The sequence below is a fragment of the Oxyura jamaicensis genome, chromosome 24 (assembly GCF_011077185.1).
Source record: "Oxyura jamaicensis isolate SHBP4307 breed ruddy duck chromosome 24, BPBGC_Ojam_1.0, whole genome shotgun sequence".
NCBI classification, from domain to species: domain Eukaryota; kingdom Metazoa; phylum Chordata; class Aves; order Anseriformes; family Anatidae; genus Oxyura; species Oxyura jamaicensis.
In genome coordinates this window covers 5,399,292-5,422,473 of record NC_048916.1, presented here as the reverse complement: position 1 = coordinate 5,422,473, position 23,182 = coordinate 5,399,292, and the positions used below count along the sequence as shown (strand labels likewise).

The window sequence follows — 23,182 nt, the reverse complement described above, 5'->3', positions numbered from 1 at the left end:
GACTTAGCTTCTCACAGTTGAAGTGGTTTGGCTTCCATTTCAGCAGAATGCGAAACCAAATAATGCCTTGCTGCCTTAAGCAAAAAAGGAGCAGCGTGGTTGTGATTTCTCCTGGAAGCAGAACCGGGGCCCTCGTTCCATGCGGCAGCAATACCGTACCTAAGAGGCTGTGAACTTGGGAGAATATTTACTTGAGCCCACGATAATGAGTCATCTTAGGCCAAGCCTTTTGAAGAGGTCAAGTCTTTCATGTTTCCAGTTAGGCATTAAAAGGAATCAAAAGCTGTACAACGTCTGTGTATCTTAATGAAACAGAAGAACGTAAAAAAAATCTGAGAGTTATTGGAATAAGACACAACAAACTGTACGTGACCTTTCTTTCTGATGGAAATTACTCGGGAAGGAGCCGGCTGGATAGCCGTAGAGCCTGCGCTGAATCAGTCAGGATAATTAGAGAGGATGCTAAGTGGACAGCCTGCTGCAATGGATGGGCTGGCACCAGATGTAAGGAGCACCCAGAATTGCTCTTGATAAAGCACACATGACATCCTTGAGGCCTAAATCAATTAGTCGTCCCGATGGCTCCGTGGTCGATGTGCATGGAGGTTTTGCAGCCATGCTGTGAGATCTCCTGCAAAATCGGGCTCTTGCTGGGTAGCAGGAGTAAAAAGTGGTGCAAATTTTGGCAGAAATGACATTATTTAGGGACATATCTATGAATCTTGAGTGACTCGGAGTCTCATAGCAGCGATACTCATATTTCCTACGTAGGTATCACAGTGATTTGGCATCTTAACCTGATAGATTGATCCTAATATTTTCTCTTGGGTAGCTCTTTCCTATTCTTTGCCATGCTTCATTTCAAGGGAGATAGAAAGCGTATCTAGAAAACAGCAGGGGAGGAAGTGATTTTATTTTCAACAGGTCCCTTTAGGGTACCTATGTTTAATAACACTGAGTAGAGCCTGCGTGCTTTTAGCCCCATGCTAGCAGAGCTCTCCATAAATTCAACGTCTCGTTTGTCGATCACATTAAAGATACTCCAAGTGCTGCGCAGTCTCCAGAACCTGCATTTCAATAACACTTTAATCACTGACTTCCCAGCAAAAGTTTTGGAATTCTCAAAAACTTAAGTTCTGACAGGAGCCAAATTCAAAAACATCTTTCCAAAATGATGCTGCAAGTCTACATACTATAGAAATCAGAAAACAGCAGTGACTTCTAAGTGAACGTAGAAACAATTTCAGGAGAAAATAATGCCTTGCACAGCCTTAAGCTCACCTCTGCTCAGAAAGAGACCTCACCTTGGCTACTGTCTGCTCAGCAATGGTGCTTGGGCGGCGCTGGCGAGCATCAAGTCTCTGCTCCACAGGGAAGCTACTTCGATGGGATTTGAGTCTCTCCACTAACAAGTAATAGATAGCAGCAAAGTGGTTGTAGCTCTTGTTCTGCAGAGACTGGAAAAGAAAAGCACAAGAGTTTGTGTGCGGCCAAGTGTGTTCTGTGAGACCAGGAATAAGAAAGAATTGTCAGCTAGGAAATACATAGATATGTATTTACGAGGTGGTGGGGTAGGCAAATCTTGTTCTGAATTGAGAAAATTTCAACCCAGAGTGCCAGGCAAAGAAAAGCATCAGCCTTAGTTTAGTGGCCCCTGTAAGTCACCAGAGCTTGTAGTTCACTTTCAGGTGCTGTTCTGAGCCCCCAAAATTTGAACCTGGAGAAGAGACTCTGGAACCTCCTAAATATACCTGGCCTTTCCAAATCACTCAAAGCAGCAGGGAACTGAGCCTCTGCAAAGCAGAGAAAGCAGCCTCTGCTGGCAGGAAGTGCTCAAACGTAACCTCCACGCTGGTTAAAAATACCAGCCAGTCCAGAGGAAATGATTGTGTTAACTCCACAGGGAGTCCTTCAGCATTTACAGTTGGTAAGCAGCATGATTTGGGATTGGGGGGAGACATTTAACTGCTCAGTACCTTTATGCTCCTTTTTGAATTTAATTTCCCAACCTCTTAGAAGCTCAAAATGAATTTAGCTTGATTTCTGTTTTTCCCTCCTCTCTCTCCCTTTGACAAGTAATGGTTTATCCATCCCCACCCAGGAAATCTGGGTGGAAATTGAGTGGAACCTGATGTGGCTCCTTACTCCTACTCTTTTGCTTAAGAACCAACTTAGCTAACTAACAAATCTCTACAAATGGCCTGCCGTAAGCAGCAGCGTCACCACCCTAACAGAAAGCCCTACAAGGCTACCATTTTGTTCACAGCATACAACGTTTTTCCATGCACCCCCTTGCCTAATGCAATTGTAACATCATTTTTTTTAAATGCATGCTTGTTTAAATGGAAGTAAATGGTTCATGTGCTAAAAGAACAGTACCGAGCCCTGGGATGCAGAAGCAGAACGCGTTATTCTCTCCCATGGGTTCTGTGGATTCCTGACACGGAGGAGGATCTTGCCTCCCACAGCACTGCCCTTGCAGCAGACTTGCTTTCCTCTGGTGGGCAAAGAATGCCTTGGGCAGGACTAGCTGTTTGCGGCCAGCCAGAATGAGGCACGCAGGTGAAATTGTCTGGGGGGCCATCACACAGCTGGTTTGCCTGCGTAACACAGACACCTTCGCCCTGATAGGGACAATCTTTACGAAATTTTCTAGAGAGATGACCCTTCTCTTCCTCACCAGCCTGCTGGCACAGAACAAGACATCAGCAGGACAGGAAGAAAGCAGCAGAGCATTGTAAAATGCTTGCTTTTTCGAGGGTCTGACCTAATAAAATATACCACCAGTTCTGATTCTTCTCAGTGTTGAAATCAAGAATGTTGCGAGGAGCTCAGGTAATAGGTTCCAGCCATTGAGACAGAGCAGGAGCCCTCCCACCAGGGGCAGAGAACCCTTGGAGTGTGATTTACCTCGATGGTTTTCTGCTGGTCTATCCCCAGGCTGTGCATGAGCCGCAGAACCTGCTCGTTGTACTCCCCGATGGAGGGCTCGTTCTCCTGGCCTGGTGGGTAGAGAACGGGTCTCTGGGCAGGAACCTCCACAAGCATCCACTTGTGCTCCTTAATCTGAGCAATCGTTAGCCGTTTGGATGGGTCTAGGACCAACATTCGCCTGATGAGATGCTCGCACTCTGTTGGGAAGAACACCACATCACCCACCTGCCTGCACAGCTTCACCTGACACCCACCGGTACGGGGCACAACAGGAAGCTGCCGAGCTTCTGCACTAAAAACATTTCCTGGAGGCTAAAACCGTCTTTCAAAACAAGATTAAAAGTCACACCTAAAAGGACAAAAACTCAACTTCTTGAAATCCCTGCAGGGCTTCAAGAAACGTGTAGACGCAGACCTTCGGAGCATGGTTAGGTGGTGGACTTGTACTAGGGTTATGGAGGAAGGGATTGGCAGAGCTGCACTTCAAATCTGGGTTATTATTATTAATTTTTATTTTATTTTAAATTTCCATACCAGTAGTCACAAAAACAAAGGTAAAAGTAATGCCTCGGTGGCTGTGAAGAGCAGCCGGTGACTACAGCAACAGGTCTATCTGTTTAATTCCAGGACCAAAGCACGATCAGTGCTTTAGGTGCCAAAATCATTCTGAATATCCCAGGCCATTGCTACTTTCTGACTCCTACCCGTTGGACAGGGTTAAAAACATCACTTCAGTGCAGTCGCCATGAGTCAGGCCATTCAGGTAGTTATGACAAATAGTTTAGAGAGAGATTTCTGGCTATTTATTCCTGTTGACCTCTTTCGGTTTCAATGTTTTGCTACCAGGCACACCCTTCCCCACTCCCTGCAGCACCGCGTGAGCAGCAAGGGGAGCAGCAAAGCTGGAAGTGAAAGAGCAGATCTGCGCTGCAGGCACAGCGAGGACCGCAGCTTGCACCGAGGTACCTGGATCGTACTTATGTCAGCAAAGTCACAGACACAAACACAGCTCAGCACAGGCTGCAAAATGTGCCAGGAAGCTGAAGGCTTGCTGTGGTGCCATAATTGCACTGCTAAAAGCAACCAAGTGCTGAGCTAACTAGCTCAGCTATAGCTACTCTGTAGTGGCTATTTTGAGACGCAGCCAGGAAGAAAAAGGGGAGGAACACAATGTTTTGCACCACAGAACCCTGAACAACAGGGCTGAACACTTATTTTTAATTTCCTTAAAAACAAAAAAACTCATAGAAAGGAGTACAATGACAGGCAGGTTTGATTCAGGAAAGTTGTTATGAAGTACTCGGGTTTTGGAACCTTTAACACAGGGAAGCTGAAGGACATCGTCAAGCCCTGTGCAAAAATGGCCCCGTTTGTTCTTGTCTGAACAGGCACAAGGGAGAGTGAAACCCAGCAGACGAGGCAATTAAGCAAGGGAGAGATCTGATAGTCTCTTTGTCGCGTGTGGGAGTGCCAGATACATGACTCTGAGAGCCTGGCATATGGATTGGTTGTGCACTTCTTCGCTTCTGTTTAGCAGACACTGTCAAAAATCAGGAGACACCCAACGCAGAACTTTGGTAGAACAGCCACACTGCTCCCAGGGGATTTTTGGTCCCAATTAAAATGTTAGTGCAGAATGAAAGTGAATTGCTACACAAATGTGCCTCTGCCCCTGAACCCCCGTATTTCTGGTCACTGTAGGATGAGATGTCCTTCACCTTCCATTTCAGATCTCTCCTTGCCCTGGGACAAGCCACACCGCGGTCTCTAGGAAAGATGGGCTGGTTTCCCTACCTAGCAGCAGCAGCCTGATTGCAAAGGCACACAACTCACCTAGGCTTATTTGTGTTTCTTAGCAAAATGAAAAATAGTCTGCCATACCGTAAGCTGGTGGGCAGGTGCACCACCCTTCATGGTACTGCAATAGGGATTATTCTAGAATTTATTCAAGGTTTACTGTAATAAGAGTAGAAGAGGACAAACTGTTACCTTCTGACATGAAGTAAGGTATCCTGAACCTTCCTTCCAGAACTCGTTGCCTCAGGATGGGGAGTGTTGGCCCATCAAAAGGTAGCGCTCCACAGACCAAAACATAAAGAACTACACCCATGCTCTGTAAAAAAAGAGAATATTTGTTTCATTTTTCAAGCTACCTGCAAGGTTGTTGAGCTTGGTTAGCTAAATCCTGTCACAGAAAAAAAAAATAAATAAATTGTTCTGCAGAAACAGGAAATTTATACAAATATATTTCTGGAGATCCCTAGGCATTAGGGACTGTCAGCTAACCCCAGATGGCCAGGCTGGCAGTACCTCGTGCTGGTAAGCAGGTAAGGTGAAGTGTGACGGGTCAGAGACTGGCTCTAGCAGGATGCTCGATGCATGTGACTGAGGGTACCTGCAAAGTGAGCCCCCACGGCAGGTGACAATTAGAGACAATTAATCTGAAGGTTGTTCAAACAAAAGCAAACCTCAAGCAGCCACTCAAAATAAGAAATCGTAACATTTCACATTTACCAGCTTGTAAAAACCTGGGGAAGAGGCACGCTGGTAACTTCACCAACAGTCAGCTTCAGGGGAACACCACCTAATGACTCTGCCTTGCTGCATACAGTGCTGAGCACGAGGGATTATGTAAAATGAGCAAAAGGAGACAATCTGGGCAATAGCTCTCATCCCACTGCCAGACTCATTTTTTAAAGTATGCGAGTTAATTGGCACTGCAAGTGGAAATAGTCTTGCAGTATAGGCCAAAAAAAATACAGCGCCACACTAGCCGAAATAACCACAGCAGATGAAATAACCACACCAAGCCCTCATGCCATCAGCTGGCACTGAGAGTCACAGCACTGGATTCCTCCAGGGAAAAAAGCATGTATTTAATATTCACCTTAAAACCTTTTAAGTACACAGAGATTTTAAAATCAAATATGTATTTTAAAAAGTCATTTCCTTCCTTGCCCTGACAAAATTTGAACTGGGGATTGCTGCATTCCTCCTGCCCGCTTAGCACTTGCAGCAGACCCATTCTGCGACTGGATGTCACAAAAGAAATACAGAGTCCTTATCTCAGAAGATAAGTCAAGAAGATAACGGGTTTTATCTTACCTATAAATGCACGTGTGCTTCTCTTTGTAGCACTTTTATTTCGTTCATGACTTAGGATCTAATGCATTTAGATAAATATTTACCAAAGCTTGGAGATTCACTTTTGCCATTCAGACAGTGCCTGTGCTGCCTAGAAGAGTAACGGAGCTGAGGTCTGCTGCAGGTTTATGTGCCAGTTACTCCAGGTTCATACACGTGTGTGTGATATAGAATAGATAGCTGCATACACACACATGCCCATAAAAGCACAGTGTTTATTTGTTGACTAGAGTAACTTATATTAGGTTAGCAGCTGAAAGGTGACTTATCCTGCACTGCCCTGTTGTGTACCAGGCTCTGACGAAAATGTCAGCGCGCGTTGTGAAACGTATAATGTTATCGCTGCAAGCCGAATGCCAGATCAGAGCCTGCCAACTTGCACTGTCTCTGCTTGTTTCAGAATTTGAATCTGTCACTGTAAGTACCAGAATACTGAAATTAAAAAAAAAAAGGAATGTAAAGCAAACCCTGACAATGCAAGAAAGGTACAGAGAACTTCTTCAGTTCCTTTCCGTCCCTTTTCCACTGCACAAGAATGTGGTTGCTCTCTCTGTCCTCTTCCGTAGAGTAGCACCCATGAACACACAGATTCAAAACCATGCAGTTGCCTGCACCACTAATGTTTGTGGCACCACTGTGGCTGAGGAAAGCAGTCATCATCTCTACTGTGTTTGAGTTGCTCAGAGTCAAGAACTTACAAGCCTTACAGGTTCAATCCAAACTTAACACAGAAGACAGTAAATGCACTGGAACAGCGAAATTCATGCATTCAGTCCAGACAGCTTTTGGAGGAGGTACAGTTTTTCCTCTGGGGTGCTTACGTAGACCTACAACGTACATTTAATAGCCACTTGGATGGGTAACTTCAATTTAATTTAGTGTTAAGAAGCATTTTATGACAGTCAAGAAGTGAAGCCAAAGAAGAACAGCTTGTCTGCAGCTTAAGAAAACTCAAAGGTAAAACTTTGTTCCAACTTTCCCGAAGTTGACTTCAATCCATATAAAAAAAAAAGAATAACGATACCCAGATATCCAGCTGGGGTCCCTCGTATTGCTGTCCTTCAAAGACTTCTGGGGCTGCATATGGTGGGCTTCCACACCATGTTGTCAGAGGCTCGCCGCTCTTATAGAAATTTCCAAATCCAAAATCTGTTGAGAAATTAAAGGGAAAGTCACTCCAAACTGCAGTTACACAACAAAGCGAATAATTATATGCATGGGCTGGGCCTGGAAACTCACCGTCATTCATGAAAGGCTCTGTCACAAATCTATGTACCACTACTCCCACTGAAAGCATTTATTGGGATGCTGAATGTCCTATTCAGCTATTTTCACAATGATTATTAATGATTATTAAAATACTCTGCAAAACTTCACAACCTGTAGGAACTTTGAGTAAAATTCTACCAGTTTGCTAAATCCCAGTTTAGAAACAGCTATCGCTACAATTCAACGAGCTGACAATCACATCGCATACATATGAGCTTATTTACTTGCCAAGAGATATCTGAGATTCAGTACTGCAGCTGAGACTTCTTGAGTTTTCTTTAGGTGCTCTCTAGCCTTGAACAAACAACAAATATTGACAACAAAAGCATCAATTCTGGAGAAGGGAGGAGGGTACTAAGCCAAAAGCAACAAGCATGGGAAAGCACGCAGCCTTCTGCTAGGGAGGAAGCTCCGCTCCTGGGATTGTCTGCAGCCCCTTCATTCTCCAAGTGAAACTTACCATTTTACAACTGAGCCGTTCTTTTAAAGGGCTTCTTATGGCTTAACATGGAACCAGACTTTGGGACTTTGGAATTAGTCACAATAGGTAATAATCCAGTAATGAAAAGTGAAATGACAGCCACTCCTGAACAGAGAGGTGAATTCAGAAAAGAGTCTGATGCAAATTTTTCAGCTGCATGTTTTTTGTACTAGAACAAAACAGCAACAACAATACGGAGGAGACTGGCTTAGTGACTTATCTAAGGCTGATTGTCTTCAAACTTCAGGATTCCAGGTGGGTATTACCATGCCCTGGTGGCCAATCTGTAGCTCTCTTGCCATTCACTTCACCTTTATTGGTGTCTTAGAGATCTTCACAGCCCAGATCTTCCAGTTCCTCTTATATCCTGTCCCTCTCGCTCCCTTTGCATGGTTCAGACATCATTTGCTTCAGCATTCTTTATTCTCACTGTCTCCTGACAGTCCCTGGCAGATCCCTTGCAGATCCCCATTCTGAAGATGCTCCTTCAGTAACACCACTCAGAATTAACGTACACAGCTCCACTTATTCATCAGTCTTCTGTAATAAAAGCCACCGAAGCACTGCGTTAGGGTAGACCTGTTCACACCATGAATCAAAATCCCGGTTCCGCTCAAATCTAGTGTTTTTCTCATGGATTTCAGCAAAACCAGCACTTCTCCCTGTTTGCTCCCAGCAGCACTGCTGAGTGCTCTCTTCCACTTGTGCTGCGGGCTGCTCTGTGCTCTCTGTGACAACAAATGCTGTTAATACTAAAACAAAGGAAAGAGATCTGATAACAAGGACAAATACTCTTTGGATTTGAGACTTTCAGGCCAACTAGCTTCAAATTCACTGACAAGTCAGCTGCATCTCCAAGGGAAATAGAGAACGGAGCATCGGTACGTGACATGCAGAGACCACCAAGCACAGTGACACTGCTGCTATTCAGCGCTGGTTTGCTCCTGGGTGAAAGATGCTTTAGCTGTTTCCTGCTACTTTTTGCACTCTGGAGCAAAGCGGGCAGCAGGTTACAAGTTGCTTTGTGTTTCCTTTCTGAAGTGATAATGCTTTTACCCTTGGAGCTCACCGGGCTCCTGCAGGGTAACACTGGTGTGACTTGAGGAATCCTGTGAAAGTCAGCAGTGCCGATGTACAGCAATCAGGCTGTTGATTTAGTCCTATCAACCCCCGGATACCTCAGAGGTATGTTATTACAATGCTGATCAGCAGATAGCAGCGCTGATAACCGCTGTGGTTACCAGACACCGTAGAGGCGCTGCTGGTCCAACCTCTTTCACTGCTGTTTGCAGGGGTTGTGTTACGCAGAGGGAAGGGCCTGGCTCCCGTTGTACGTCCTGAGCTATAAACCATGAGACAGCCCTCGGGATCAAAGCAACACAGAGATATTAAACAGAAAAACTCTACAGGCTTGGATAAAGCTAACCTGTAATTGTTGTGGAGGAGCAGTGTGGAAAGGGAATCGGACCCTTCTGTTTAACTTCACAAAGGAATTTGGTTGCTTTCCTAGCAGAAGGACACGAGCTCCAGCAGTTCGTTTAACAGAACTCCTGCAGTATACATCAAAAGGTGAACACAGGCAGAAGAGGCAGTTTTAGGAACACCTAAACTGAAGAGGCTTTAAGAGCAATTTTCCTGCCTGTTGAGATTTTCCTCAGCATGTAACACGATACAGGCTCCTTTTGCAACCATGTCCATGGGCAAGACATATCACCTACTGCCGGAGCACCTGCACATGAGCTGCAGGAATGTTTTTGCCCTTTGAGACTTTTGCTCTCTGTCAAATTTGGTTACAGCCAAGCAACAGGTTCAAAAGTTATCTGAGCCACACACAAAACAGCATGATCCCACAGGCCTTTTGGCTGCTGTCATTAATTCTTTTAACTATGAGTTCACTAATGATTACAGCAAGACATCTACACAACTTGGAAAGAGATCCCAAGTCTTTTTGTACCACAGGTTAATTCTTATGACAAAGACTTCCCCTTTAATACCTTCTTCACGTCTGCTTCCTTACCGCATTGCACTGTGAGTCTCCATTGTGTTGAAAAGAACCACTAATCTAAGTAGGATATTTTTAGTTGTCTCTAATGAAATGCACTAATTAGGAAGAATAGAGGAATTATGGAGAGCCAAGACTATGCAACCAAGCAGCTCTCAGGACGGAAATCTCTACAGTGGGTAACACACACCTTAAGGTAATAGAACAGTCACTACTGCGTTTAACAGCAACATTCCTGGGGGCATCCAGAATATAAACTGGCCTTCTCTGTACGCCTTGTGCTTGTGATCCATTTGATTTAGGTAAGCAGCTGGTAACTGCAGATCAGCCAGTTACACCCACATAATTCATGTCTTTCTGTCCTCATTGTGTTTCTCCTCTTTCTAAAGCTCACTTGTAGTAATCCTGAAGGAACAGCTCGATGCAGCAACGCACATGTAACCTCACCGACACCACCTCTCAGCGTTGTTCTTCCACAGTAAATGCATCTTCAAAAACATTCTGCAACATGTGATCAGAACATCATTAGATAGCCCTGTCATCCTCCATTCGAGACTAGAACTGTAAGTCTGATCCGATATCAGACCTGCGCAAGTGGTCCTAGGGACAAAGAAGGAGCTGCAGTCCAAAGCTTTAGTTTGGAAGAAACCAATCATGAAAATCTGCTGGAAGCAAGATGATGAGTCTTCAGACCTACGCAAACTGCTTGGATAAAGGGACTCTGGGGCATGCGTAACTTTGAAACTGTTAGACCTAATGATTTCTCTTACCGTTTGACTTAGTATCATGTCCTAGGTCAGCAGAGCAGCATTTGGTGGACTGATCGCTTTAAAAGTCTAAATAAAAATGTGAAGGCTTTCTATAAGGCAAACGCTAGTTCAAATACAAATGATCAAGCTTGCTGGCCGCAGTGATTGATTCAATTCAATCAATTGAATCAATTGATTCAATCAGATCCACAGTCACACCAGCTCCCTAGGGATTTAGGATTTGTGTATCTGCATGCTGACTGCTAATGCTTATCATTTTTGTGATGATGTGGGACACTCCCATCCCTCACCCATTTTTGCACTACTAACAGTCAGACTGGACATTTAAAAGACAAATATTTAAGCTCCATATTCCCATTTAAACCGATGTTAAATTAAAATTAACCCTAAATTTAACCTTAACATAAAATAGTGTTCCAGATAATTAACATTTGTTAGAAGAGATCATCTTATGCTACTGCAAAGACCTGTTCCAGGTGAAACTCGCAGGGGAGTACAATCTCCAGCGTCAGGCCAAGGTCACTGTACTGGCTCAAAGCCTGAAAATCAGATACCCAGCGTCACAGCAGTGAACTTTTAGGACCTGGCCATCATCAGAGAGCCCCAGTGCCTATCCGTGAGAAGGCTCCGATGCCAGAAGCCTTTTGAAGGTCAGACCACACGGGAGATCCGTAACAGCGTCATGCTCTGCAAGCACGCCGAAGGCCCCACGGTTGCATGAACCGTTACGCAATGGCACCCTGGCGTGCCACCACGCTCCGAAGGTGCAAACAGCCAAGGTCAGCTCAAGCTCTAAATCCCCACAGGAACCACTAAATGTAACGTTCATGCCATCCTTCCTTTTATTTTCTCCTGCAGTTCTGAAACAACTGCGACTTAAGTCGCAGTAACAGAGGGAGCAACAACTGAAATCTCCTAAAACAGATAAAATCCCCCAATTGTGTGTCACCTGCCCTCTTCTTATCACAGCCAGACTTTTGTTGTGAGTTTTTTTATTCTCTTTGTGGAGATTTTTCTTCACACATCATTGGCTTGGCAACCTTAACAATACTTCGGGAGACATGAAGCAATTTCTTCTCTCAGAAGCGTTTTGCCATCTGTGTAGGTGTCATTAGATCTGATCTCTCCCTTCACTTATCTCAGTCAGATTTTCAACATCCTCTAAGCACTGCAGATAAATATCAATCTTTATCTCTCAACTGCAGCTCCTATTCAGGCGCCACCCTCCTCAGTCTCTGTACCAGCTTCACAAGTAGGTGCGCGTGTATTTGTAAATACAGCTACAGGAAGCGTGACCTGCCTGGAAATACACGAGATTTCAGCTCCTGAGAAAGGGAAACTTTTTGCCCATCCAGACTGGATTTAACGTTAGGTTTCTGGTAAATGTGAACATGTGGAAGCCACTTCAGGAAGAAAAATAAACAAATCTCAACAGCAGGAGACAGAACGAAGTCTCTAAGTATGACTGGTCAGTATTACGGGAGCTGCAGGTTTATGTTATAATGAGGATTTTTGCTTCTTGCTGTTATCTTTACATGCTTAATTTCGTAACACAATCGTTTTCTTTACAATTACCGTAAGTAGCTCAAGCGCAAGGACGTCTTACAACTTATTGGCACTGTCCTTGCAAGGCTGCGACCTCCTGCTCCCTTCCTGAGCAACAAATCACAGAATTTAATGCCACAGAGACAGAGCTTGACTAGTGCAACAGCAGCAGACGGCTTCCATCTGATGGTCTTGTGACGGCTGAGGTGATTAAGTTTTATTAGCCAAATCCATGAATGAAAGGTCTATAAATTAATACTAGAAGAAGGTAAGGGTGTGCTCTATGCGGGCTCCAATAAAACAATACTGGCTGCTGGGGTTCAGGGAAATGAGTACAAGGGCAGCAGGCTGCAAAAAGTGGCCAGCTTTGTGTACTCTCCCTGTCGCTGCCAGATGGATCTGAGCCAGTAGGGAATTTCCTCACGAGTCTGTGCACCTTGCCTAGAAGTGTACGTCTTACAACCTGGCAAACAGTTCCTTTGCGCTGTCTTTGATCTGCAGCTCTGTAACTTCAATTTCTTCCCTTTTTCAAGGTCAAAGAACACTAGTATCCTTCAGTTTGAAGTTGTAAAACAGCATGCATCAACACTTAAAAGTAGAGTAAAGGCCAGGTACCTATTAATTTGGGCTGTACATTTTCACGTGACATAAAAACACAGTGATGCATTTTCAGCAATTTGCTCTTATCTTTAGAAATCCAATTACATTCTATTGTTAGACAAAATAATTACCTGTGCAGGGAGATCAGCATTATTTGCTAGGGTACATAAATTATTACGGTTACCTCCTTTTGTTTCCATCACACTTTCCACACTTGTTTCTTCCAATTACATTAATCCATTTTTAGGAACTCAAGAATTAATAGGATCCATTAAAGCCATTTCAAAGAAGAAGTTAAAGGTTTAGATGTGATACTGGATGCTCGATCCATTGGGCTTCCTCAGTGTTTAATTACTGCACTGTCAGTGTGGTTGTCCCACTTTTTGAAGTGTTGGAGTGGCCAGGATTCAGTTAAGCAGAAAACCATCATTTGCCTCTCTCTCTCTCCCCCCTACCTGGTTTCTGCTTTGCAATTGCTGATCTTCTGCAATCATTCTGGATCAAAGGTAATCATTTTTAACCTAAGAACGGTGTCACGGTTTCTCATTCCAGAGAAATGAATTTTAAGAACATTACTGTCATTTAAAGGAAAATGTGCCAGCCCTCCACAAAACATATGCCAGCCACGGAAATCCAAAAGGACCGCAGTTGGACTTGTTACCAGAGGACTGAGATTATATAATGGAGTGATCTTTATCTTCTTAACATTTGCCTGAATCTGCACGTTAAAAAAATACGATCATTTCTGGCATTGTGTTCAGCTGAATAAACGCCGTGTTTGTGCAATCTGCAAATACTGCCTCTCAACATTTGGGGCTTTTTGTTTCTCAATCTCATTACCCTCTTTAGAATAATCTTGAATTTAGAAGGTATAATTTTTTGCACATACATCATTCAAATGGAATCTGTTTTCCTGTTAAAAATGGAAACGGAGTAAGATTTCAGACCAGTTTGCAATTTGAGAAACAGAAGCTCCCTGCCAGAGCCACTGCAACTTCTGCCGTGCATCTAGCAATATGAGGTGGTCTTTAATTTGTACCTCTCAAAATCCTTCAGAAGGGATTCTAGCTCCCGAGCTCTAATTAATCCACTCTTCTAAAATTGCCAAAAGGATTCAATCAGCCTGGCTTCACAGAGCCACATGGATCTTTTGTTATAACAGCAATAGGAGCGAGCAGAGGAGATAATCGGGAGGAGAGAGGTACTGATAAAGGAAAGGTATGAGTGTGGTAGAAACAAACCTGACCCACTTCATGAACTGAATGCTGATCAGCCAGTTCTGACGTCAATGCATATTTTACTGTCCACCAGCAAGACAAGCCAGCACTACAACCTCCTTCAAAATAACAGTCTCCTACCTGATCTGCTTCGCACGCAGTAGCTTTACCATCAGGATGCAATGATTTCTGCAGACACATCTATAAAGCATCTTAATCTGGCAGTTTTGTGGGGCTGGAAGGACACGGAGAGAACCCCGCTATCCCATCCTCGATTCTAAACCGCACTTTCTGCTCACAGCTGCAGAGACATCTCTCTGCACAGAAAACGAACAAGTTTTATCTGATGGCAGCACAGCTTATCAGCAATCAGCCACCGAAATCCAGCCCCTGTGATCCCTTCAGAAACCAGCAAAATGCAAAAGGTACATGAACAAACTGGCTGCCTACAGGCAACAACTTTGAGAAGAACAAAGGAGCTTTACCTTGCCAGTGCTAACAGCAAATTTCACGGAGACCGCCTGGTTTGGGAGTCTTCAGCTCTAACTTTCTCACTGGCCATTTTATCTGATTAAGACCATTTTTACATTACGTATGCTCAAATTTAAGTTTGAGGCTTTTGCTCCCAACTCCCTAATATCTTCTAGAAAATAACAGTATCAAAGCTCTCACCTCAAGTTCTTTTTGCATCCCCTGCTTCTTGCCCAGTTACTGAGACAGAAATGAAAGATCCTTGGAATTCAATCTATCGTCTTTCTTTTAGAGCAGTATTAACACCAAAGCATTACGTCTCAATCCAGCTTACTTGTTTAAGCATAAAAGGTGGCAGTCTCATCAGCTTATAGTTTTAGGAATGCTTACTTTTGAGTCTTAGCTGATTCTCCTACTAGCTGAAATACAGAGATAACTTTACGCATGTTTCAGTATTTAACTGAAAATGTTGTATTCTTAAAGTGTAAAAGCTTCAGTTAAAGACTTAGAAGCCATCAGAATAAATCAAGAGATCCTGTGGGAGTTAAGAGGAGCCTGGAATGGCCACGAGTATCCATGTGGATTTCATGGCTGTTGGAGTATTCAGCAAGGTCCAGCCCCACACACAGTGCCAGGCCCAATGCACACACCGATGCTGCAGAGCTTTCTATCAAAATAATTCATCAGTTACTGTGCTGTTTTTAAATTGCTAGATTAATTCTAATTAGAGTAATTCTAGCTATCAGAGTTGGGATCCCGGCTGCCCTTTGTTCTTGCACAATTTGATAAATGAACCATGAAGAATATGAGCCACTGGAAGGGATTGTTCTCGGGGATCTGTGCAGTACTGGCTACCTCCAAAATCTCAGATAAATTGCATAGAATGGTTGATCATCTATCTCATTTGCAGAGAAAAATAAAATAACTGCTTTGCGACAAATCATGACAAAGTTTCTGGCAAGCTTAACTTCTCTCCAGTTACTTTATCACTGCAGCTGGACACGGGACGTGCTATCAATCTGATAAAGCTTGACAAAGCTACTCGGAAGAAACAGACCATGTGAATCACCACTAGTTAATGTATTCATTTACATACAGACCATCTGTAATTAGCTTTCTGCAATACAGAGGTAGAGCCCAAGAGCAGCCAAGAGGAGAAAAGAGACAGCAGCAGCTGATGGAATCTGGTAACAACCATTTATCAGTGCTTTCGGTTAGTCTCTGGAGAACCTGGGCATCGAAATTCCCCATGACAGAGCAGACGCCTCTAACCTTTCCTTGAGTAACAGGTCTCCTGAGATGGCTGTGAGGAAGTATTTTTGGGAGCCTGTGTTATGCTCGCACTGCAGTGTTGGAGGCAAGGAATGTGCTTGCCTACAGTGCTAAGGACATCCACAGAATTGAGACCACCGATGAGGGCCCCGCTCCGTGACTTATCCTCGGGCCACTTTGGTACCAAGTCCAGACATCATCTCTATCCTACGCTGCTTCTTTTGTTTTCTTCAGGAATCAAAAGCCCTAAGAACTCAAACTCATACCAGAACTGCACCTTCCTGCTACAACAGTTGCTTCATACGATAGTAACTTTTCATATCATTACATTTCAACAGTAATATGAAACCCTACAATAGAGTATAGAGAAAATTAAAAGACACCCTTAAATAGCTTAATATAAAATCAAATAGAGGCTTCTGCAAAACCTCCACTATTTATATAAAGCATTAAACAACAAAACCATTTTTACTGCTTTCATGAAGCTCCTGTAAAATTCCCACTCTGACATGCTAAAGAGCCATGAAATACAGAGCACTTGTCATCAAAGACCAGATTACTAGGCTTCCCTTTTTAGCTTCAGAGAATCTGTTTTATGCACCATTCCTTCTGCCAAAACAAAACGCCTGACATTCAGATTTGACTAACAAAAATTAGCCTAATAATCTATTCAAATCACGGTTCTCCAACGCACATCACAATTTTCCTTAACCTTTCCCTTACTTAACCTTTCTGTAAACTCTTCAGCCATTAGAAAAACATGCTAGAGGTGGGAAGGTGGGGGCACAGGAATGGAGAACGGAATGTTTCCAATGTACAGACAAAAGCAGAGGTCAATACAAAAGCAACAAACACGTCCAGGATCTGGGAAAGCTGCCCCATTAAAACATATACTGGTAAGAAATCCTTCTTAGTCCATCAGAAACGTCGCATATTATACCCAAAGATAACCCGTTCTGTGAGCAATGGCTATAGGTTAAGGAGGATAAAATTCTTGCTCGAGCAATAGTTTTGATCTCAAAGGTGAAGCGCTCATTGTAAAAGATTGTGTTGATTTCCCATTCTGATAAAGATGACTTGAAAGAATTTAAAAGATTTTTCCTAAAGATGAAGTTAATCCCCAGAAACAGACTGAATGCTTAGTCTTCCCAACGTCTTCTGTAGTATCACAGAGGAAGGGGTGAATCTCCATGACAGATGCTAACCAATTAAACAGGTGCTAAGTTTTCCTTCAGTATTTTTCAGGATGCTGTCTTCATACCCCGCAGATAAAAAGGAGCACGTTTTAGAGATCTGCTGGTACACTTAACACTTTTCTGCAGCTTTACCCTTACAAAAAACATTAGAGATCTAGATAGATTTTCAGTTCATCCATTTCAGAAATGCCAGAGAGGAAATTCAAGGGTAAAATAATCCAGCCGTGATCTATAACTCAGAAATGTTTAATCACTTCATCCTTCTCAGCCAACTGAAAGTCTATTCACACTTCGTTCTCTGAACTCACAAGCTTACACCAATACAAACCAGCTTTTTCCAGCAGTTAGTCTTCCTTTCCTGCTCCTGTATTATTGATGATTGAAGTTCAACAGTCCTCCAAATCAAGATGTTATCTAGCCTTGCCGTTTCAAGTGTCTCCAGGCTAAAGTCAGTATGGAAGGATTCGTGGAATTGTAATGAGTTGACAACCGACAAAATGATTTCCATTGCTAGCAACATCTGCTGTGTCTAAATTTATAATTAAAATGAAATCATGCATGCAAAAAGAAAAAAATCAATAAGCTTCCATTTCGAGTTTTTCTAACGTTGAAAGAAGTTATTTGATTAACTCTGTTTTAACCTGAACATCTGGCAGCATTATAGGCATGTTATGACACCCACAAAAAAACAACTAACTCTAAAAATTATTTCCTTTTTCCTGAAAGTATAATAGAGCTAATCTAGGAATTCTTTTAGCTATGTGCACTGTGATATCCATCGTGCAAAAAATATTGTATGTATTACCACTCTGATTTTCTCTGCCTTAAGCACAGCAGGATTTCTTGGGCAGCAGCAAGGGAATTGCTGGAACAACCTTCACAAAAATCAGGCGTGACTGAATATCATCTGCATTCAGGGTACCTGCTATTTTGATGTTCATGTTGTTGTCGAGCAGAAGATTTTCAGCCTTCAGGTCACGGTGCACAATCTTTCGGCCATGGCAATACTCCACTGCCGAGAGGATCTGCCAGAATTTGCGCCTGGCCTCAGACTCACTCAGACGGCCATGGCTGGCGAGGTAATCTGTTAAAATAAAGTCGGTTTAAACAGATTAGACAGCAAGCAGTAACCCTGGAATTAAGTGATTTCTGTCAAATATACTCAAATGCATCAAATACTCCAAATTTCAGCCAAATTTCAGCCAATCCCAGTTTCCAACACATTGTTCTTGCATTCTCCTCTCCAAAAGAGTAGGGACAAAAAAGCTGCTGCCTAGTGGAACTCTGAAACTCAGCCTTTTATTCCTTCTTCTTTGGTTGTCTGACTGTTCTGATAAATATTTCCATATAACAACTCCTTTGAGTTGGGGAATACTTGGAATATCTTGCTTCCCCATCACCAGGTACTTTTCAGCCTCTCATTGATTCCCAGCAGCTTCATGCCACACAGCTTCCCGTGAAGCCTCAACACGCTGTGTGGTGGCTGAAAGCATTTTTCCTTTGGACATAAAACAAATAACCAGAAGGTACCCATCCTGACCTCTCTCTTGTCTTCGTTGCATCACAAGCAGAAAGAACATTTTGTTTTCATATTTGATTATGTTGTAAAACTAATGTTAGCCCTGAAACAAATGATAGCTCTGAAGCTGAAGACGTCATTTATCCCCAAGAACAAAAACAAGCGAAGCAGCAGCTGTGTGAGTCTTGACAGAAACAGCTTCTACAGCCAGTTCTTTTCTTTCTCTTACAAGGCAGAAAAAGCAAAGAACCAGCCATTAGGATGGGTTCAGAATTGCCTCCTACATCCCACAAAGAACGCGGTTCATGGCCAAGGTGCAGGAAATGCACATCGGTGTGCTGGGCAGGGATGACGGGCAAAGGCTGAGCATATGTTAATCACATAGGTAAAACGTCCAGCCACGTAACATAACCTGCCCATGGATCCCCAGCTCTCTCCCCGCATATATCAGAGTGGGTAGTAGGAAAAGAAGTGCAGTAGGGCACAGACTAGCTGGGCAGGGCAATAACAGCGACCCGTGATCTACAATATAATGCACTTAAGTCACACATATGATGATCAATGACCCAATAAGCTTTTGGAGAAGCTAGCCTATGGGCTGTTGATTTCTGCTTGGATAAATCAGAAAAGACAAAATTAAATTTATGTAATCTAATGTTCCTAAAATAAGTTGGTACTTCGGTTCTTAATAACATTATCATGTTGTTACATTAACTTGGAGTCCCACGTTCCATTTCCATGGCAGGTAAGCCTACTCTGTACTCACAGTGCGGTGATAAAGTGCAGCCCTGGGAGTTACTGGACGAATCCTAACCTTCCAAAACACTAAAGATGATGGAAGGTGGTTTACTGATATTTGGCTATAGTTCCCACATTATGACTGGAAGGGAAAGTTCAGAGCAAGGAAACCTTTTACATCCTGCAGGTTGTGAGGGAGCTTACTAGACAGTGAGAACATTCCCTGTCAAACATTCTTCCCTGGAAATAGTTCAGAAAAATGACAGAGGGGAAAGAAACAGGAAAAAAAAAAAAAAAAGGACAAATGCAATTTAAAAACCATCAATAACAACATAGCTGCTAGTTTATGATGCTACATGGAATAAGAATAAGCTGGGAAAGGACCAACAGGAACAGGAGACAACCAGGGCTGTGCTTTCAGTTACCTGTAAAGCTATGGAAAATTTGCCAAACTTAGCAGAACTGCTTTGGGCTTGTGTGTGCTCAAGGCGACTGGCCTTAGCGTACCACAAATACATTAACTTTCAGTATAAGCTAGAAAAAATGCAGAGGAACAGCAGTACGAAGATGTGGAGGAGCCGCGTCATGGCGGTTCCATCAGGAGAAGATTTCCTCATCAGCTCTGGGTTACAGTTCTGCCACAAATGATACGTGACCCCGTGAACACCCCGGTGCCGTACGGCACACCAAGGGAAGCGCCCACGGGGAAGCTGGGCTGTTGTGCACACTGCAGCAGGACGTGCCCCGGAGTGCCACCGAGCGATGCTCACCCACCTTACCATTATAAATTGGGGATTTTAAAAAACCAACTGTGTATCTTTTGTTTCAGCGATTTCACTGTGCTGTCAGCAGCTCTCCTGTACCGTTTCAGCTCTACACCAGAGCGCTGAGCTGTTTGATTTGTTTTGGCATAGCCAGAGCCTTTCAGATTAGGCAAGCAAAACGTTTTTGTGTTTTTTTTTATTTACAGTAACAATTTAAAACCAGCTTATCATTGGTTTAAGAATGCACTAATGACATCTGAGCAACGTGACAAAATGTATCAGCAGTGAAACTAGAGCTAATAATTGAACGTTTAAAAAAAATGATTGCAATATTTAGGAGATAGAAAACAAAACATAGAAATGCAGTGACGACTTGAAGATGGTATCTCACTTCATTACAGAACATCAGGTAACAAATTCCACTTGAGTACAGCTAGTGGAGGCACGAAACCATGTCCTTCCCTACTGGCATTAGCAGCCAAATCACTGAAGATTTCACCAGCCTGCAGGTACACGCACGCAGGATGAAGGCAGTACTCTGAAAACGTGGAAGACTACAGCTCAAGTCTCCAACCTCAATAAATTGTTGTTTTATTTTTCTTTTTTTAGTAGGGACATGTCTGGAGAGGGCTAAGAAATGGGAGACGGTGAAGGTTCTCTGAAGCAGAGAGCTGGGTTCAGTACTGACAGCTTCAGGGCATTAGTCCACAGGCTTCTCCACCCCAAATGAACAACCTGCATGTCCCCGGTCTCACACTGCCTGCCTTCAGCACGGGGTCCTGTCTTGCAATGCTCTTTCAAAGCTAAGGAATACGTGGGGAAAAAACAAACAACCACTAACAACAAAAAACCCACTGCTTATTACATTTAAATTCACTGACGCAAAACTAGGAAATTTATGAAATAAGTCTTAAAAGAACTAAACTGTTTGAGCTGCCACCAGTCCCTTCCAATTATCATTTACGCAAAGGTCCCACAAACAGGACTCATCATTTAGAGACCAGCTGGCACAACCATGTCAGTCTGAATTCAGTTAGCAGGTTCCAACAGCTGCTTCTGCAAGCAGGAAAATGAACACAACGGAACGGAGGCTTTCGGTCCACCTCTGTTTACTTACAAGGATCTGTGACAAAATCCCTAAGTAAATGATTAATCATATCTTCCAAGCTAGTTACGTAACCTCAGTGACCCAAAAAGGCTCGTCGTGCTCAACACGATGCCAAAGCAGCAAGGTAACACAGAATACCTGTTTTTGTCAGGTTGCGTGGTTTGTTTGTTTCTTTTCAACCTAACATAATATTGTTTATGGGCGTTACAGGTGCTCGTGATGTTTTCATTTAAGCTGTTCTGCTTTCTCTACGATAAACAGCTCATACCAAGCACGCTAAAACCAGAAAGCACGTTTCCAGTAAAACTTCACCGAAGGTGCACGCCGGCTTCGTTATTACTAGAAGAAAGGATAAAGAAAGAAATACGCTGTTCAGGGGAAGGGGGCACAAACCCTGAGAATTCTTGCCGAAATTAACGAAAACATTAAAAAAACGTTGTTGGATTGTGTAAGACCAACAACCTCACTGACCTTGTGCTCTTGTATATGACAAGTTCTTTGCTGCTACCTGGGCCACGAGGCAATGCTGCTACTGGGTGCTCCAGGAAATGGCGTATTGATAATTGAAGAACGGATAATTCTGAATTATATCGTCGCTCATAAGGTTTAAATAAGCATAGCAACCATTAATGCACCATCCTGTTAACATTCTCAGTAAGACAGGCTTATTGCAAAGATGCTTTCCTGGGGGATCTCGGAGAGTAACAAGAGAGACCTCGGCTGCAGTACAATCATTTCAGCAACCCTCACAAATGTTTTTAAGCACTTTGTTCGATCTGATCTACAAAACCTGTGGATCTAAAAACTCTCCTCAGAGCTTCTAACCTGCCTGGGTCTTAATGCCTTTTCAGCTGGTTTACCTTGGCAAAGCACGAGAACAAACAAAAGCCTGGCAGCAAGGGGAGATCATAATATTTGCAAGCAAAATATCATTCAGTCACGGAGTGACTGACAAATCACATGATGGCAAGGTGAAGTCAGATATCAAAGATACAAACTAAATTACACTGAACGCAAGCCAGCCCTGTAAGCTGTTAATCCATCCTTTGTTAGCAACGCAGCAAATACGTTAATGGACCTAAACTGTCATTTGCTTTCACAGCTTTAGCCTGTCAGGGCTCATTTAAAGCTTCCAAACCACCTTCAGCAATAGTCTTGGCCTTGCATTTTCCACCAAGTCTAGCAGCCTGCACGGAACGGGTGATTTATTCTGAAATACGCTGCTTTATATCCTGGTGAAGTAGAATACGCCAGAATCTATCTAAACAGGTGAAGTCGGTGCATGTAAGGATACTGTTTGTCATTAGTTTCAAATAGGAAAGGCTGGGACGCAGGCAGGGCGCCAGCTCCTGGCTTTCAGCAATGACTTTAAGGCAGCTGAAATTTGCTAGCGACATCCTGCCACGACAGCTCGAGGCTGGACGCTGGTTGCACATGCACATGTGTAGCTCTAGAGCTAGCAACAAGGAATAACTTAGGTGAAGAGCAAAGCACCTCCTTGTCCTTTGCAAATAGAGAAATAGCGAAGCTACCTATGCCTTTATAAGCATAGTTTGGTGAATCTCATCCTCACGTCACACCCTTCATCTACAAGTTTTCAGTTGTTTTTTTTTCTCTGTTTTTCTGTAGTGAGATAGAAACCAGAAGTCATCTTAGATTCAGCTGGATCCACAGCAGGCAGAAGCAGGACTTTTGCTCGAAAAGCAGCTTCCTGCCCAACCTTTTCAGTACCACAACGTACATCTGTTTACCGGGTAAGTGAAACATGAAGATGGTATCCACTTCAAAACCCATGACTCAGAGACATTGCCTAGCACTGGCCAGTGCTTTTCACTGAAATGACCGTCCTTCAGCTAGGTGAACAATTGTGTACGTTTTTTACTTCGTATGTTCTCTCTGCTAGGCAGACAGGGACACGCTGGAGAGAGCACAGGGAAGGACAATGAGAATGGTTAAAGGACTGGAGTAACCATCACACGAGGGGAGGCTGAGAGAGCAGAGGACATTCAGCCTGAAGACCACGCTCAGAGAGGAATCATATAGCTGTGTATAAATCCTTAACAGGAGGAAAAAGAGAGTCGCCCTTCTTACCAACAACCAGTGAAAGGACAAGGGGAACAAACTGAAACAAGGTAATACCATTTACACATAA

At 43.3% G+C, this 23,182-nt stretch overlaps 1 protein-coding gene and 1 long non-coding RNA gene across 5 annotated transcripts in view; one reads left to right on the top strand and one right to left on the bottom strand.

The window, feature by feature from the left end:
- SIK2 (salt inducible kinase 2) overlaps positions 1-23,182 on the bottom strand; it is a 46,513-nt gene that overhangs the window by 10,156 nt on the left and 13,175 nt on the right. For both annotated transcript variants that reach the window (XM_035345956.1, XM_035345957.1), the window contains exons 4-8: positions 17,824-17,985; positions 7,103-7,227; positions 4,924-5,047; positions 2,911-3,131; positions 1,305-1,457 (exon numbers count right to left, since the gene is read on the bottom strand). In XM_035345956.1, the coding sequence (XP_035201847.1) occupies positions 1,305-1,457; positions 2,911-3,131; positions 4,924-5,047; positions 7,103-7,227; positions 17,824-17,985 (785 nt within the window). The remainder of the gene's footprint in view (positions 1-1,304; positions 1,458-2,910; positions 3,132-4,923; positions 5,048-7,102; positions 7,228-17,823; positions 17,986-23,182) is intronic.
- LOC118177918 overlaps positions 1-23,182 on the top strand; it is a 50,057-nt gene that overhangs the window by 24,472 nt on the left and 2,403 nt on the right. For 2 of the 3 annotated variants that reach the window (XR_004755970.1, XR_004755969.1), the window contains exons 2-4: positions 3,781-3,896; positions 22,660-22,784; positions 22,934-23,162. This is a non-coding gene — a long non-coding RNA (uncharacterized LOC118177918). Of the gene's footprint in view, positions 1-3,780; positions 3,897-21,899; positions 22,509-22,659; positions 22,785-22,933; positions 23,163-23,182 lie in introns of those variants that run through there. The other variant, XR_004755971.1, reaches the window with a different exon arrangement.